At 39.2% G+C, this 19,063-nt stretch overlaps 1 protein-coding gene across 1 annotated transcript in view; it reads right to left on the bottom strand.

Moving 5' to 3' along the window:
• The window catches only part of LMBRD1 (LMBR1 domain containing 1), a 227,987-nt gene that overhangs the window by 95,461 nt on the left and 113,463 nt on the right, over window positions 1-19,063 (bottom strand). The window contains exon 8 of the mRNA XM_073675501.1: window positions 765-890. Coding sequence (XP_073531602.1) covers window positions 765-890 — 126 coding nt within the window. The remainder of the gene's footprint in view (window positions 1-764; window positions 891-19,063) is intronic.

Raw genomic sequence — 19,063 nt, forward strand, 5'->3', positions numbered from 1 at the left:
GTTCCTGGTGACAGATTACCTCTAGCAGCAGCTTGTATCTGTACAATCTAGACAGGATAACACTACTCCAGCACACCTCACTTACTGCTAGTTATCTCCTATGTCCCTTAGTTTCCCAATGCACACACCGCTTCTCCTCCCTGCTTTCCCTACACAGATCCTTTTTAAGTTTGAGCTGCGATGCCCAATCAAGGACCTCAGAAGCTCTTCTCTTCCACCTACTCTGCGCACTCCACCAATGAAAAGAAACAATGCTGCTAGGTGGCGAGAAGGCGGAGGTCGACAATTAATTTTATAAAAAAAAAATCAGAATCATGACTACCTCTGATGCCAAATTAATCGACCACCCCAATTCTAATTCAGTCATCGTTTTCATATTGTGGACTTATCCATAGCACATATCATCAGTATCAAACTGGTGGGGGTCTGACACCTGGGTCTGACCAGCTGTTATTAGCTCTGGTAGCAGCTGGATGTAAACTGTGTATGGTACATTACAGCACTCCATTTATTGTATATTAGCCATTACCGAGAGATACAGCTCAGATCCTATTCAACTGAAGACATGCTAGGGGCACATAACTTATGGGTTTATTTTTTTATGATATTGCTGTAATAAATTACTAGGGTCTCTGATTAGAAAAACAGTTATGAAGTTTCAGATGTAGGATGAGTTCTACATAAAACTCACTACTGGAGAACATCAACAGGAGTAAAACATTATCAAATGTTGAAGGTAAAATAAGAATATGTGAGCCTCTTACCTTTGATCTAAGCCTTTCAATTTCCTGATTCACTTCTTCAATATCGTCTGTGTTTTCCAAACGTTCATAATGTACATTTCTTGTACCTTTAATCAAGTTTAAAGGCAGTGCAGACATCCCATAAGCCTAGAACAAAAGGTGACAGGAAAAGACCATGTTCATTTAACCAGTTCACAGAAATGATTTCATATCTCAGCAAAAGTTATTATCTATTTCAGACCCAAAGCCACAATCTTAAGGCTACAATTTCCTTGGTTGAATATACGGTATCAATTTCATAATAAATACACATTATATACAATTACATAGATACAGAACCATATATGCTTTTTCGAACAAGCAGCATTAAAAAGATAAACCTAAAACAAAACAAAAAAAGTCAAGAGAGCATATATCTATCTCAAAAGGAAAATCACGGCAGCATTGCAAAAATTTCCATTGGTGGGTGTGCAGCATCAATAGAATATGTTTTTTGCCCTTACAATATGTCAGCAGTATTCATGACATTTGACATGTGCACATCAATATCGGAATGGGCACTTAGCATTAGAGCCAGAAAAAAGTACAATAATAAAATTAATTTGTGATAAAGAACAAGTGTTGGATTATCATATACCGGTACACTTCTCCGAACACCAGATAAGTGGATTTCTGTATAATGTGGTGGATTAGGATTCACTGTGTTTTTGCACTATACTGCTGCTACATAGCACCATGGAAGAGAGTATGGTTACACGGCAACATACAAGTTGTCGCAAGTTTCGCAACTACGACAAAGCAAGTTGTAAAAAACTATTTTTTTTCTTGCCTATATCAGGGGTGGCAACCTGTGGGTTGCAACATGGTCACTCACTTCCATGGTGCTATGAAGTACTGGTACAGTGCAAGTAGCTGTGTAGCTCAAGCCTTAAAAAAGGGATTTATAACATTTCTTTACATATTTAAAAATGTACAGAATATTTGAGGTATGTAATCGTAAACATTTCATTTGGTGTTATTCAATGCAACTGTCCATTTACAGTATACTCAATTCTCAAGCAATTAAACTTATAAAGGTTGTTCTAACCTTTTTGGTATATAAATTTTTTTTTTTAACAATATACAAAGACTACAATTAATAGTCTCAACACAGAGCACTGGCACCATGCTTACATAATCTGAATAATAAAAAAAACAAAATGCCGGTTCTCAAAGAGTTAAAGAAGAAGGATATTGTGTTATGAATTAAAAAACAAAAACAAAAAAAACATTACTATAAAATACCAAAGGACTAACAGGAATATAGACTTTACATACATATAACTAAACATAGATAGTATTGCCAATGGTAGAATTACATCCTAATATAGATTACTTATTGGTACGCAAAATGTTCATAAACGGGTAAGAATATATGCGAGAATTGCATTAACAATACAAGTAATATTGTAAAACAAAATATAAATTAAAATGTTGCTTAGAATATTGTTTTGAATATTACCTAGAATACTAGTCCAAGGAGAATGATAATTACACAGGTCTGCGACTAAAAAGCTGTTTGATTATTTTCATATAATTTCCATGTATTTTGGTGTTTTGATAATGGAAAAAAAATTGAAAAAAATCCTAAAAGTCAGAACGTCAGGTCAGGACTAGACCACAAACCTATAGGTTCTTCTGCAAACTCTGGTGTGAATCATTGACAGGCAACTTGTTTTCTTTCCTCATTAACATCAATAGGAACTGCGTGATTGTCAGGTGGTTAGTGACATAATGAAAGGTCCTCATGGTTTCAAGAAACTTGCATTGGAATTTCATTTATCAACCATGTTTCCCCAAATTAGCATTACGGCTTTGTGCAAGTGTATTAATTCACCTGACCGTTTGTTTAATTTGTGGTGAATATACAGTGTTGAATCAACAGCTGAATATTACAGACTTCGTGAAAAAAGTATACGTCGCATACTTCGGACTAAGACTTGGAGATCAACATAAATTTTGGGCGCCTCATAAAGTGTGCAAATGGTGTGTTGAAGACCTCCGAAATTGGTTCAAGGGTAAGAAAATAGCTTTCAGTTATGGGATTCCTATGGTATGGCAAGAGCAAAAGAAGCATCATGAAGACTGTTACTTTTGTTTATGCAATGTGAAAGGGTATAATTCCAAATGGAAGCGTTCCATTTCATACACCAATCTTCACTGAGCAATTTGTCCCAACCCCCATGGTATAGATATACCAATACCCAAGCCCCCGCTACCTTGGAAGAGATACCTAGCTCCAAAGAAGGTGGAATCAGATAACGAATCAAGTTCTGACTTTGAAGATGATACAAGACCAAAATTCCCAGGAGGAGATGAAGGATTTAGTAAGACTTGAATCTTCCCAAAGATGCCGCTGAGATACTAGGATCAAGGCTCAAAAGCAGGAATTTATTGTTACCAGGAGTGTCTTTTTCATGGTTCAGACATCATGAAAAGGAGTTTGTTCCTTACTTTGTCCAGGAAGACCAGTTGGTTTATTGCATCAATGTCGAAAGTTTGAGGAGTCAATTCAAAATCCAATATGATTCAGCGCAAAGGCATCTTTTTATAGATTCTTCAAAAAGAAGTCTCAAAGCAGTTCTACTCCACAACAGCAATTTTTACGCTTCCATCCCTGTAGGTCATTCTGTACACTTGAAGGAAACATACGAGAACTTGAAATAGGTTCTTTGCAATCTTAAATATGAAGACCGATGTTAGCAAGCGTATGGGCACTTGAAGGTCTTGTGCATGCTGCTCGGGCAAGAAGCTGCATATACCAAATACCCTTGTTTTCTGTGTCTGTGGGACAGTAGAGACCGATAAAATCACTGGACCAAGAAGAGTTGGCAGCCGAGGGTGCTCACAGTCTGTGAAAAAAAATGTCCTCCAAGAAACTTCTACCACATCTCCACATAAAATTGGGCTTGATGAAGCAATTCGTAAAATCACTTCCAAGAGATGGGGAATGCTTCAAATACTTGGTCACCAAGTTTCCAAGCCTCCCGGAGGCAAAATTGAAAAAAGGTGTGTTCGTCGGACCAGACATTAGAAGGCTTATAGCTGATAAAGAGTTTGTCAGTACCATGAAGGATCCTCAAAAAGAAAGGTGGATTGCATTTAAAGAGGTCGTAGAGAAATTTTTAAGCAATAAAAAAAGTTCCTGACTACAAAAAGATCGTCGGACGAATGCTGAAAACATTTCAAGCTTTAGGTTACCTGATGAGTTTGAAAGTGCATTTCCTCCATTCCCACCTTGACTACTTTCCTGAAAATTTGGGAGCTGTGAGTGAAGAGCAAGGTGAATGATTCGACTAGGACATTAAAGAGATGGAAAGAAGATACCAGGGAAAATGGAGCATTACAATGATGGCAGACTACAGTTGGATGCTTCAGAGAGACATTCCAGATGCTACTCACAAGTGTAAATGTACCAAGAGGAGCCTCACAGGAAAGGGGGGGGGGGGGAATCGATTTTATTGAGTGTTAGTGAGCTCATTTAAGTTCAAAAATGATTTTCATGAAAAATTTGTAGTAAAAAATAAATTTTATAAGTCCATTTTCATTTATTATTTATATAACGCCATTGATTCCATGGTGCTGTACATAAGAAGGGGTTATATACCAAATACAGATATCACTTACAGTAAACAAACTAACAATGATAGACTGGTACAGAGGGAAGAGGACCCTGCCCTTGTGAGCTTACATTCTACAGGATTATTGCCTTATCTACTATATAATTGGCTTATCCCATCTGTCTGTCCGTCCAGGAAATCCCACGTCGCTGATTGGTCCGGCCACGGCCAATCAGCGACGCGGGATTTCAGAACAAGTCGGGAGATAGTAGGGCTGACTCCGCCCATGTGGTCATGTGACTCACTAACTGCCCATGACGTACTGAACATGTTTTATCAGTCACAGTGTGTGATGTACTTCTGTCACGTTTAATGAATACGTTCTGTCAGTCACAGTGCGACATAGTTCAGTCACGTTTACTAAACACGGTCAGTCAGAGTGTGATGTACTTCTGTCACTTTCAGTGAACACGTTCTGTCAGTCACAGTGTGACGTACTTCTGTCACGTTTCATTCACCGTGGTACGCGGAACAGGAGACCCCCGGCTGCAGCCGCAAATAGTCGTGATGTAAGTGGAAGCAAGAGCCGGCTGCAGCCGGGGGAATTACGTGCTGGCTGTGCGTGGTCAGCGATGTTGTCACAAGCAGTATTGACAACATGACGTAATTACAAAATTCATTAGGGGCCCCGGGGGGATACATCGGGGGGTTAATTTAAAGTAGTGCACAACCCATTTAAACACTGCTTCGCTGATTAGTCAAGCCCGGTCGGCCGCATACATATTCTAGAATACCCGATGCGTTAGAATCGGGCCACCATCTAGTTTAACATAGTTACCTAAAATTGTTAGGAAAAGTGATGTCCTATCACAAAACGGAGGTTATTTTCGGATTCATGGCACTAAAAAAACAAAGATTACGTGGAATAACCAAAACAGCTCTTGAAATCTTATTTTTTGCAGACCTGTGTTTTTAAGCAGTCATAGTGGGGCCCTCGCAATGCTGATCTGCAACACGTCTCAGAATACAATTGAATGCAATAGTATGGACACCCAGATTATACACTAGTCCACCAATAGTTGGAATTAGCTGCCACGAACCTTGCGGTTCCACAATATTTCATAGACATTTGAATTGTATATTGTGCCACAAGTAGTTAAAAGGGGTGGTCTAATACTATCCCTAGAATAGGTCATCAATATCAGATTGGGGGTGCAACATTTGACTCTGCCAAACAGCTGTTTAAGTACGGCTGCCTCAAACCAGTTGCGGAACTGCACACCACAGCTCCATCAACATTACACTGGGAACTGCACATTGACCCATATTCAAACGAATAGGGATGGCTTTGTACCTGGCTGCAGCCACTGTGCAGTTGATGGCACTGAGCTTTTCGGCTCAGTAACTGATGACATCAGCTGATAGGCGGGGGTGCTGTGTTGCAGCACCACTCATCTGATATTGATTACCTATCCTAAGGGTAGTCCATCAATAAGAAGTCCTGGACAACCCCTAAGTTAAGATTATCATAAAGATGTGATTTTCGATTTTACTCACTTTTATGTAGCAGTAATTCTTCTGTGATTTCCATATATTTAAACCATTGAACGCCAACTGGTGTTTGTATCTACTCGATTGCGAGGTGAGCAATCCAATTTGTGGCACACTCAGGTAGCTCACGCAAATAACTCAATTGGTCGGGTCTGTTGTATCCTCTAGCTCCATAGTATAAACTAATTTAATTTGACATCCAACTGCCATTACTATATTAAAGATTTCATTGTTAATGCAGTGTATATACTGGGTCCAATTATTAAAATCAGAAGCATTTCTTCTATGAAGACCTGGAGAAACTAACACGTCTGAATTCAAAATAGCATTCCCAAGAACATTTTACATTTTATTTTGCTTTGCATTATTCCATGTGTATGGTCAATGCAATTCTAGCATCCAGTAACATACATGTGTGTGTGTAAGGCTATGTGCACACGGTGAGTTTATGCATTTTTGATGCGGTAAATCCGCGCTGAAAAATGCATTGCAAACCTTATCCCAGCATTTTCTATTAGAATTTGCAAGATCCATGCACATGATCAGGAATTTTCCTGACAGAATTTCATGTGCGTTTAAATAAGCAGCATGTCCATTCTTTGTGCGTTTTTGCCTACATTTTTTCTATACAATGCATTGGAAAAAAGCATGGCAAACGCGCAGGCAAAAATGCATTAAAAAAAGCACAAAAAATGTTGTGGAATTTCCGCAGTGTTTTTGCTGCCAAGAGGTGAAGAACCTTGTAGAAATGCTGCAGAAATTTCTGCAAGCAACTACTGATCGTGCACACATATCCTAATATATACATTGATTATACACAATGGCTTGCAAAAGTATTCACCCCTTGACATTTTTTGTGTTTTTCTATTCCAGTTTTTTTTTTTTTTGAGAGTTTGCATCAGTTCATGTGAAGAACATGACTACAACTGTGAACATTTTTCTTTTTATTGTGAAACAAGCAACAAATAGGACAAAATAACTGAAAACTTCAGTGTGCATACCTATTTACCCCCCTCCATCTTAAGTCAGTACTTTGTAGAGCCTCTATTTGTGGCAATTACAGCTGCAAGTCACTTTGGACAAGTCTCTATGAGCCTTCCACATCTAGCCACATAGGATTTTCTTCTGGTGAACAGCAATCTTCAAGTCTGACCACAGATTTTCAATTGGATTAAGGTCTGGGCTTTGACTAGGCCACTCCAATGCATTTACACATTTACACTTAACTCACTCACTGCTTTAGCAGTATGCTTTAGGTCATTGTCTTGTTAGAAGGTGAACCTCCGCCCCAGTCTCAAGTCAATGACAAACAGGTTTTGATCAAGAATATCCTTGTATTTTGCACCATTCATCTTCCACTTGACTCAGACCATTTTCCCTGTCCCTGCTGCCGAAAAACATCCCCACAGCATGATGCTGCCACCAACATGTTTCACAGTGGGAATGGTGTTCTTGAGGTGATGAGCTGTGTTGGTATGGCAGCCGACATAGCATTTACCTTGGTGGCCAAAAAGTTCAATGTTGGTCTCATCTGACCACAGCACCTTCCTGCATACATTTGGGGAGTCTCCCACGTCTTTTGTAAAACTCAAAACAAGTAAAGGCCTTTTTCTGGCCACTCTTCCATAAAAGGTCACCTTTATGGAGTGTACGGCTTATGGTGGTCCTATTAACAGATACTCCAGTCTCCGCTTGGGAACTTTTCAACTCCTTCAGTGTTACCTTTGGTCTCTGTGCTGCCTGTCTGATTAATGCCCACCTTGATTGGGCTGAGTTTTGGTGGGGAGCCCTAATTGAATGATTTTTTTTTTTAGGCCAACCCAGACTTTTACTTCTCAACAGCTTTGTCCTTAAAAGTACGTGCCCACGATCAGGAATAGCAGCGTTTTGGACGCAGTGTATTTTCGCGCACTATGCGGATTTACCGCATAAAATGACTGACTATTGGAGAAACTACGCAGCACAGAAAATGAACATGCGGTGGCTAGTAAACCCGCCGCAGTGAGTTTACGCAGTGCTAAATAGAAGCACAGTGGGCTTCGGATTTCCATAAATCCCATCCACTGTGTTTGCAATGTAGAACGCAGCGAAAATATGCAGCATCCAAAACTCTACTATTCCTGATCGTAGGCACGTACCCGGACTTGTTTGGAGATCTCCTTGGTCTTCATGGTGTTTGGTTACTGGGGACTCTTGCTAAATGGTGTTGCAGCCTCTGTGGCCTTTCACCAAAAAGGTGTGTATATACTGAGACCATGTGACACGTAGATTGCACACAGGCGGACTTCCTTTCACTAAGCATGTGACTTATGAATTGCTTGCACCAGCAATTTTTAGGGGTTTCATAGAAAAAGGGTACATGCCAATTTTTAGTTATTTGATCTCATAAATTTAATTTATGCCTATAATCTTCTCACATCACCAAATATAAAAAAAAATATAAAATCATTGTTGATTCTCCTTAATGGTAAAAATACAACTGGTATAATAATATTTCATCGAGCCTCGAAAATAATAAACTGATTAGACATTTAAAAATGGTTTTATGTGTATTTATGTATGGAGAGTACAATAAAACTTCTCAAGGTTAGTACTAATCTAGTACTGCACTTATGAGAATGTCAAAAATAAAACAAGTTTGATGTGGCATATCCAGGTATACTACATAATGGTCTATCTTTAGGAAATATGTCATGAGTGGGGGGGAGGGGGGTGGTCCGACCATCACTGGTCACCTGAATAAAGATGATCTGTTACCAGTCATGTACAGATTGTGTCAATGTGTCTGGAGAAACAATGAAGGAGCTACAAAGTCTCAACACCTTTATGATCACAACTGCACACCCAGGAATAGAAGAAATCTAATGAAACACATAGTACATAGGTTTAAGAATGACATATATTACCCAAATTATAACAATGATTTCACCCCTTGTACCGTATTTCCCTAATAGAATTGCCTGAGTGCAGCATTACTGTTTTGATCTCCAAAAAGGGACCCCTAAAACTATACTATATGGCACCCTCACGTTTTTTTGGTATGTGTATGTATGTAAAGCCATTTTCTCACAGAAAATAAAAGTCAAGTAAATGACAGGTTATATATTGAGCAATTAACAACAAGGTTAACTGGATGTAAAGAGGATTTTCTTGCCATACATAACTGCTATATATGAAACATCCTACCAAAAAATATGAGCATCACCTAAGTGGGGTCTTTGTTTGATTTTTTACCTAGAGAGGATCCTTTAAATACTACATTCTAGCTAGAAGTTAAAAAAACTAGTACAAAAAGTATGCAATAAAACTAATTCTAAGTTACAAGCTACTGTATGCCAGTCAGAATAAGAATTTTTGCTTTAACAATTGCTGTCTAGAATGTAAAATATATGGAAATGCGATTGAAGCTGTCCTCGAATTCAGCTTATCATAATACTTCACAAGGACAAAGAGCCTTCTTCATCACTAATCTCAGTAAGGTATATTATACTATTATGTATCATTTTATAGAATATATCGAGGGCTCCCACAAAATACCAGGTTGTATAGACTGAAAATATCTGGGTATTGTTACGTTATTATTACCAGCAGCGCTGTTTAAAGTTTGTGATCCTGCATTACAATGTGTATAATGTGTAGAAGCCTCAAAAAGGTCACAGGAGCCATTACAGAAAAAAGGGCCAAAAAACTGTAGATAAAATTACCATCCAAAACTTAATGAAATGCCATATATCAGTAAATTGGAACTGCAATTCCTTTGATAAAATTTAAGAGGATGTATAATTACCAAAATTTGGCTGCAACTTTTCCTTTCCATGGGAAGTCCAATTTCATTGAAATATTCACGTTAATATTAGTCGTTACAGGGGTTTCATGCTGGTATTATTCGGTCACCATGTGGTGGTAACAGTGGGCATTTTACTCATTTTCTAGTAGTATAATTTGGTGCCTGTACGGCTTACATGAATTACATTGAAAAAATTACAATAAATTTTTATTTCCACTAAACATCATGTAGGGCCATATTTACATCCTTATAAATCCTTCTATATGCGCTCACAGAGGATGTTACTAGTGCTAGTATGAAGTTCCACCCCTTAATTGTACGGTGTATCTTCCAGACTTTTCTGCTAGCGCTGCTACATAGGACATAAGGGAACATCCAGTACATTAGCATAAAGGAAAACATTACTACATTTTGGCTACCATTACTTTTATTTTATGGGGAGGAAGGTTAGTGTAAATGGGTGTGCTCTTCAGAAAGCGACATGGTCTGCAAAAGGGAAATGGTTTACTCACATGTACATGAAAGAGGTAAGGGTGCAGTTGAAAAAAAAAACGGGATAAAAAAAAGTATTAAAAACTGTACACAATGTGCTTAAATTAAGCTACAAGTGAAAGGGATTAACCTTCAATTTATAGGGTATAAATGAAGAATCATTTTTCTGCAAACCTGGGAGTCAGTGAAAAGAATGTGATTGTTGGTCCAGGAGGTATCCCAAGAGCCGATAAAACTATCACATCAAGTGTCCATAAAGGGATTAGGCAAAAAGATGCAGCGCATATAGGAGAGCCAAGTCTTAAAGGGAATCAGAGGGCCCAGGTTTTCATCTTATGACTGTAAAATATAAAGTTCAGCCAGGTCAGGTGGTGCCTTTGAGTTCAGACATTTGGAAAAAAATATCTGGGAAGTTAGCAGGTCACCTACAAGATATTGAGCAAAGCCCACCTATTCGAAAAAAAAACAAAACAACATCCCGTGAGAGATTAGGGAAAATGTGGTCAGTCAGGTAGCTGGAGACCAATGTTTCCGAAACACCAGTCCTCACTGTCCCCACAACAGATCATGTTTTCAAGATTTCCTTAGTATAGCACAGGTGAGAACCTGTGGCCATTTCTGATGACTTGACAATAATTCCATCACCTGTGCAATATTAAGGAAATCCTGAAAACATGATATGTTGGGGGCTGTGAGGACTGGAGTTTGGGAAACACTGCTGTAGACAAACTGATGAGGTTAATAGGAGGAATGGGCGCCAAGATGGCAGCCACTGAATTTCCTGCTCCACAACTTCCGTTAAACAGCAGGATTTTCAACATATCTACACAGTTAAGCAAAAACAATAGAATAATGCAAGAGAAGCGTTCAAAAGAACTGGAAGGCAACCATACCCTGATACACACTGGCTTAGATTACTCTGTGAAGGCCATCCCATATTTTATGAAGACTCTTCATCACTAGTCCATTGAGTAAAGTAACCAAAAGGAATTGAACGCCTCAAATAACTATCGACTTCCAACTGCACAGTAATTAAGGATCTTCACTCACTAAAACCTCAGAAATACTTTCAACATTTTCCTTGGTTAAGGAAAAGCAGTCTTATAGCAAAAACTTGTTCCGAAGACTCCCAATTTGTATCTAGCATGTTATTCACACCTAGATACTAAAAGACTATTCACACCTAGGTGCTAAAAGGATTCCTCTCTCACCCTTTGATCCGAGGAAATATCCAAACAAAAAGCTTCCTCCTTTTCCCGGTGTTAAAAAAATTATTACAATGCTAAAATACACATACTTCGCTGATTTCATACTTTCAACTCCACCTACCAGGGCTCCAAAGGACTCTGAAAAACTTTGTTAAAATCACTGGGGATTTTTAAAAAGTCTCAAAAGGAGGCTGAAGATGAGTGTGTTAGGAAAAAAAAAGATTTTTGCTCATTTTAAACCAGTCAACAATTCAGTAATCGTGAGCACTGTGAGAGACATGGACAAAAGAGAGGTGTGGTAGCGGTTTCAATTCAATTCCAAAAAAGAAATGCTACCTTTGATCCAACAAACTCTTGTGAATGCATTGGTATTCACATGTCAGCAGACAAAGCCATCACAATTTTACTCATCTACAGACCCCCAGATGATGGATCAACATTTCTCCAAGTGTTTATATTAACACTTAAACATAGACACTGGGTTACACATAGAGCCTTAAATGCTCGGATGAATGACTGCCTCTCAGTTTGAAAATGATCTCACCGAATTGCTCATCGGACTATGTTTAAAGGACATAAACCTTTTATCCTTTGCTTTCTTACGGTATTGAAGTTTTAAATTTTTATTCTATGCTTTTTGAAAACCTTTGTGAATAATGTCCAAAGGATGGCCACATTCATATAATCTTGCCAATTTGCAAGATTTATTTATAAAAGTCTTGATGGCACTGTTGATGCATCGCAATATGGACAACTGCCCATAGGGTAGGGATTCCTTAATATGATAAGGATGACAGCTGTGAAACCGCATCAATGAATTGGCTGTGGTGGGTTTGCGATAACCTTTAGTGTGTATGACACCTCCCATAATATTAATTTCCACATCTAAATATTTAATAGACCACCAATTTGACTTGTGAATCTCATGTTCACTCAGTTATTGTTTATATGTTATAAATTCATGGAATATTTGAGAAGTACCATCACACACAAAGATATCTATACAACGTTGGAATAATTTAATATGAATGGCAAATAGATTAAAGGTAACAAAAGATCTTCTGAAACTCAAATTGTCCACAAAAAAATTTGCAAAAGTTGGTGCCACTGGTGTTTCCATTGCTGTACCACCTATCTGGGTATACCAGTGGTCATTAAATTGAAATGCACTATGTCCAAGTATAAAACGTAGTGCCTCACGTATAGCGGGTGAATTAAGTACTGAAAAGGTTACCAAGTACCATGTTATAAGTAAAGATATTTCTAAAGGTGCTATTGACATGAAACGCTCACCAGATATCGGTAACAACCCATCCAATCAACAGAGGTAAAGAAATCAAACCATAGATGTCCATAAATGAAGTTACGTGTAATAATGAGAAATGACACAGGGAAAAGTATTGGACACTCTTACTGAAATTTATTTAATACTTTGTACAAAAGCCTTTGTTGGTGATGACAGCTTCAAGATGCCTCCTGTATGGAGAAACTAGTCGCATGCATTGCTCAGGTGCGATTTTGGCCCATTCCGCCACATAAGCACTCTTTAAATCCTGAAGGTTCTGTGGGCTCCTTTGAACTCTGAGCTTTAGTTTCTTCCATAAATTTTCTATTGGATTCAGGTGACTGGCTGGTTCATTCTAGCAGCTTTATTTTCTCTGAAACCAATAGAGAGTTTCATTGACTGTGTGTTTGGGATCGTTGTCTTGCTGAAGTGTCCACCTTTGTTTCATCTTCATTATCCTGATAGATGGCAACAGATTTTATTCAAGAATGTCTCTGTACATTTGTCGATTGAAGTTTGCCAGTGCTGTATGCTGAAAAACAACCCCACACCATGATGTTCCCGTTACCAAACTTCACTGTTGATAAGGTGTTTTTGGGGTGATGTGCAGTGCCTTTTGGCCTCCAAAACATAGTATTAATGGCATCCAAAGAGTTAAATTTTGGTCTTATCTGACCAGAATCTATTCTCCCAGTATTTCACAGGCTTGTCTAATTTTTGTTGCTCAAACTTTAAATGCGCTTGAACATTTTTTTTTTTGTTCAGCAATGGAGCCTAGACCGAGGAGCGTGCATACAGGACATGGAGGTTGAGTGTATTACCTATAGTTTTCTTTGAAACAATTGTACTCGCTGATTCCAAGTTTTCCTGTAAGTCTCCACAGGTGATCCTTGGCTTTTGGATAACGGAGAATTATTTTTATCACTTCTCTGTCTGAAATCTTGAGGTGAGCACCTGGTTGTGGCTGGTTTATGGTGAAATGTTATTTCTACTTCCGGATTATGGCCCCAACAGTGCTCACTGGAACCTTCTGTAGTTTAGAAATTCTTCTGTAACCAATGCAATCAGTATGTTCTGCAACAATAAAGTTGCGACAGCATACTGATTTTATGAGGTTTCTTGTATGGAACCTTGGCATTGAGACACCTTTTATAGGCCATCAGTTGAACCAGCTGATATTTTTCACTGTCAGGATTGCTTTCTAATTACTGACAGATTTCAGCTGGTGTCATGAGTTTTCACACTTACTTCTTCACGTGTAAAATACTTTTTCCTTGTGTCATTTCTCATTATTACACAATGTACAGTACAAAGTTATATTGTGGTACCGTGTTTGCCAGAAATATCGATGTAAATACTTAGGCCCAAAATTGACAAAAGTATTCTTGGAGTAATATCTTTATCGGCTAACCAGAAAAAAAAAAAAAAAAAGCTTTCAGAGCACAGAGGCTTCATTCTCAGGCAATATTACAAATGCTCATTATTACTACATAAAACGTAAATTTATGGACATCTATGGTTTGATATCTTTGCCTCTGTGGATTGGATGGGTTGTTACCGATATATGGTGTCCATTTCATATCAGTAGCATCTTTAGAAATATATTTATTTACTTAGAAAATTGGTGACGTGTTTAGTACTTATTTCACCCGCTATATGAGAGCAGTACAAATCGGGTTAGTGTTATTAGCATACAACCAGCGTCTTACAGCCTGAACACAAGCATCCTGAGGGATGTGGGTGTACAGGCTTTCAACTTCAATTGTGGCCTGTGTGAAGCCATCCTGCCAAGTAAAGTCAGATAGATCCTGAAGAAATTCCCCAGTGTCATGTGTATATGAAGGAGTACTACGTGCCAAGAGATGTAACATGTAATCTAAAAAGCGGGAGAGTCGCTCTTTAACAGAGCTCCTGTCACAACACTGTTTGATAGCCCAGGGCCAGAGGCTCCTTCCCTATCCCTAAAGCTAGGGGCTTTATCCCTGCTCCCCAGATTATTTCTAATGGTGAAGACACTGGGGCCACATGCCTTGCTGATCTCCTAAATCAACCCTCATCTGTCCCCTCCCCCACCCACAAATATGCACTTACAGAGTGGAACACTGGGAAGTAAAGGGAAGAAAAAAACAAATAGGAAAGGATGAGTATATGCACACAGACAAATCACCAAGCAAGAGTCTTTAGAACAACATTCCAAATGCCTCCTCGAACAACCAACACATCAACTCCAGAACCAGGCAGTAAGAAACTAAGACTATGGTCACACTATCAGTATATGGTCAGTATTTTACCTCAGTATTCGTAAGCCAAAACCAGGTGAGGAACAATAGGAGGAAAAGTATACTAGAATCATGTGCACTATTTCTGCATTTTTAGCCGACTTCTAGTTTTGTCTTACAAATACGGATGTAAAATACTGACCAAATATTGACAGTGTGACCGTAGCCTAACACTGGCAATCCCGGATTGCCAGTGGCGAGTATATACAGCGCTGTGGAATTAATGGCGCTATATAAGTTAGTAAAATAAATATAGGGGAGTGGCCAACACTGAACAGCTGAGACCATCAAAGCAGGAACGCTCCAGGAACTGAACAGATTAACTCCTGCACTGGTAGCAGAAACCTGCACTGTTTAATATGATGTTTAAGTGCTTCTAATCAGTGCAGGGGTATGTGAAATCAAACACCGCAGTCTTCGGGACCCTCTGTTGCGGTAAACCGGCGACAGCTCCTTCCTAGAAATTATTTGACAACCCAGCGGTTTCTCTATGGACTTGTGAATTTGGGGAATAAAATATCGGTATGGGTTTTTTTGTTTGTTTTTATATACACCACCATCGTTTTTTGCAAATTTTATAGAGAATACTTCTTTTTCCACCACTTGTTTCAAGAGTTCGTAATCTTTCTAAATGCAAAAGAAGGATCAGATTTCAACTGTACATACGTAGAGGAATCAAATAGCTGACAACTTGACTCCTGAGTGTAATAATTACGTTGCCCCCCCTTGTCTGCTGGTTTAATAACTATGGCCCCATTAGAACAGAGTCACGATACTGGAAAAAATAGTACATTTATCAGGTTTCAGTTTGAATAATAATTTCTCACATACAGATAGAGAGTTGTTGCACACTTTAATAGGGGATGAGATTGAGGTGCCCCTTATACCAAGTAATACCTTTTCTGGAGGCATACCGTCCATGGTTAACCCTGCCTTGCCTGCCGGTTCTGCATTAGATTTATTTTCCAAAAAAGTGCTCAAGGATGTAAAAGCATTGCTCTATCCTAGTGATAGGCTGAATTTGACTAAAATGAAAGAAAAGAAAAAAAACACTATTGTGCCTCAGTTCCAATAGGGACATAATTATTAAACTGGCAGAGAAGGGGGGTAATATTGTGATGAGATCACGTAATTCTTACATTCAGGAGTCACGTCATCAGCTATCTGTCCTCTACGTATGTACAATTGGAATCTGATTCAACTTTTGCATATAGAGAGATTAAGAACTCTAGAGACATGCAGTGGAAAAAGGACCATTCTCTATAAAATTAGCAAAAAAAAACCGATGGTGGAATATCTAAGAAAAAAAAAAGCATACACTGGTATTTTATTCACAAAATTTACAAGTTCATCGAGAAACCGCCGGGTCGTCAATTGTCCCGCGAAGGGGCTCGGTTACAGAGCCTCTGTCCAGCTATTTAGATTACATGTTATGTCTTTTGCTACAGAGTACTCCTTCATACATACAAGACACTGGTGAACTTCTTCAGGTTCTGACTTTACTTGGCAGGAAGTTTTCATATTGACAACAATCGACATCGAAAGCCTGTACATCCGCATCCCTAAGGATGCCAGTGCGCAGGCTGTAAGAAGTCGGTTGTACGCAAATAACACTGACGTGATTTTTACTGATTTCATATGTGAGGCACTATGTTTTAAACATGGACATCATCGAATTGAAATCCATTAACATTGGTATGCCCAGACAGCTAGTACAACAATGGGCATGCCAGTGGCACCAACTTTTGCAAAAAAATTTCGGCACAATGAGTTTAATAAGATCTTTAGTACCCATCATCCATTTGCTATTCATATTAAATTACGTTATATAAATCTCTTTATTGTGTGTGATGGCGCTTCTCAAATATTCCATGAATTCATCATATATTTAAATGATATCCAAGTGAAAATGAGATTCACAATTAAAATTGGTGGAAAATGATTACTTACCGATAATCGGATTTTCCAGAACCCACGACAGCACCCAAGGAGAGAGTGATCCGCCCCAAGGACAGGAAACCCTTCAGGTTTAAAAGGCAGAGCCCTCTGTCATGCCTCAGTGGTTTGCCGAGCATCAGAGGAACCCCTTTGGTTAGTTTAGACAGTACATACATACATGGAATCTCCAACATCAAGAATTTAGTGCGGAGCCTCCTCAAAATGTGGTGACCCCAGATGGGAAGGTATAAATATATATTTGTATATACATCACACATGTATGCCTTTTTTTTTTTTGCGAGACAACCTGTGATTTACATGTGCATCCTCCACCATAAAGAGGGTGAGAAGGGAGGGAATAAGTGAGGATGCTGTGGGTTCTGGAAAATCCGATTACCGTTAAGTAATCATCATTTTTCCCATTCCCCACTCAGCACCCAAGGAGAGATTGCAAAGGAATCCCCTAGGGAGGGACCACCGCTTGTAAGACTTAACTTCCGAAAGACAGATCTCCAACATCCAGATCCACCCTGTAGTGCTTGAAAAAAGTGGAGGGTGAAGACCACGTGGCAGCCCTACAAATCTGCTCCAGAGAAGCATTTGCCCTTTCCACTCAGGAAGTAGAGACAGCCCTTGTGGAATGTGCTTTAATCTCATCAGGAGGGGAGAAACCCCCGTAAAGTGTATGCCAGAGCAATCTCCGTCCTGACCCATCTTGCTATGGATCCTTTGGACGCTGCCTGGCCTTTCCTGGGACCCTGGAAGAGAATAAACAAGGAGGTAGATTTCCTAATTCCCATGGTTGACTGCAAATATCACAATAGACATCTCTTGACATCTAAAGTATGGAACTCCCTTTCCCCTTCATTCTTAGGGTTCTTGCAGAACAATGGTAAAACTATATCCTGTGGTCTATGGAAAGTGGACACTACTTTTGGAAGAAAGGCAAGGTCCGGGGTAAGAATAACTGACAGGAACCGAGTAAAGGGCTGATTTATTGACAGAGCCTGAATCTCCCCCACCCATCTAGCTGATGTAAGGGCCACCAGGAGGGTAGTTTTAAAGGTTACATTTTTTAATGAACAATCTGATATGGGCTCAAAGGGAGCCTTAGTAAGAGCATTAAGGACCAGGTTTAAGTCTCAAAGAGCCACTCTCAGTTGTGGAACAGACTTGGAGCGACTGACTGCTCTAAAAAAATTGACTATCAAGGGGTGGACCGCGACATTCCCACTGAGGGCTTCCAAGGCCAATGAGTGAACCTTAAGGGTGCTCTTTTTTAACCCCATTTCCCACCCCTTTTGTAGGAATTCCACAACTCCGACATAAGGGACCCCATGTTTTTTTAAAGTATTTATCCCTGAAAAATCCAGAAATTTTCACTATATTCTGTAATATATGATCAATGTCGTTTTCTTCCTCGATTTAATAAGGGTGGATATTACATTTTCCGAACACCCCTTAGCTTTCAATAGCTGCCGATCAAGTGCCAAGCCTTTAAATGAAGCTTGTTTATGTCGGGGTGATGTATGGGACCCTGGATTAGGAGGTTTGGAATTTCTGGAAGTACCAAGGGAGTTGCTACAGTTAGGCGACATAGCTAGGTGAATCACGACCTTCTGGGACAGAAGGGTGCTATTAGAATCAACTCTGCCCTCTCTGTACGTACTTTCCCAAGCACTGCTGGAATCAGTTGTAGAAGGGAAAACGAATAGAGTAGACCTCCTGGCCTTTCGTGGAGAATGGAGTCTACACCCAAGGGAAGGTCTTTTGGATTTACTGAGAAGAATTTTTGAAATTTCCTGTTCAATTTGTTCGCAAATAAGTCTATTTTTGGAACCTCCCAGAAATCTACTATTTTCTGGAAGATTTCTGTGTTCAAGGACCATTCGTCCTGATCTACTCTGACGGCTCAGGAAATCTGCTTTTATAGGTTTTCTGACCGCTTTAAATAGCCTGCTGTTATGGAACTTAGATTTCCTTCTGCTAACATAATTTTCTGTGTCTCTGCCATAAGACCTCCTGATCTTGTTCTCCCCTGCTTGTTTATGTAGGCTACCGCTGTTTTGTTGTCTGAGAGTATTCTTAGGTGTCTGTTTAGACAACTGGCAGGATCTCCCTTAAGGCCAATCCTACGGCTGCTAATTCTTTCCTGTTGGCGACAAGATCTGATAGATGCGT

Source organism: Phyllobates terribilis, unplaced genomic scaffold (assembly GCF_046119375.1).
Source record: "Phyllobates terribilis strain yellow unplaced genomic scaffold, ASM4611937v1 Scaffold_3__8_contigs__length_932513732, whole genome shotgun sequence".
In the NCBI taxonomy this organism is placed as follows: domain Eukaryota; kingdom Metazoa; phylum Chordata; class Amphibia; order Anura; family Dendrobatidae; genus Phyllobates; species Phyllobates terribilis.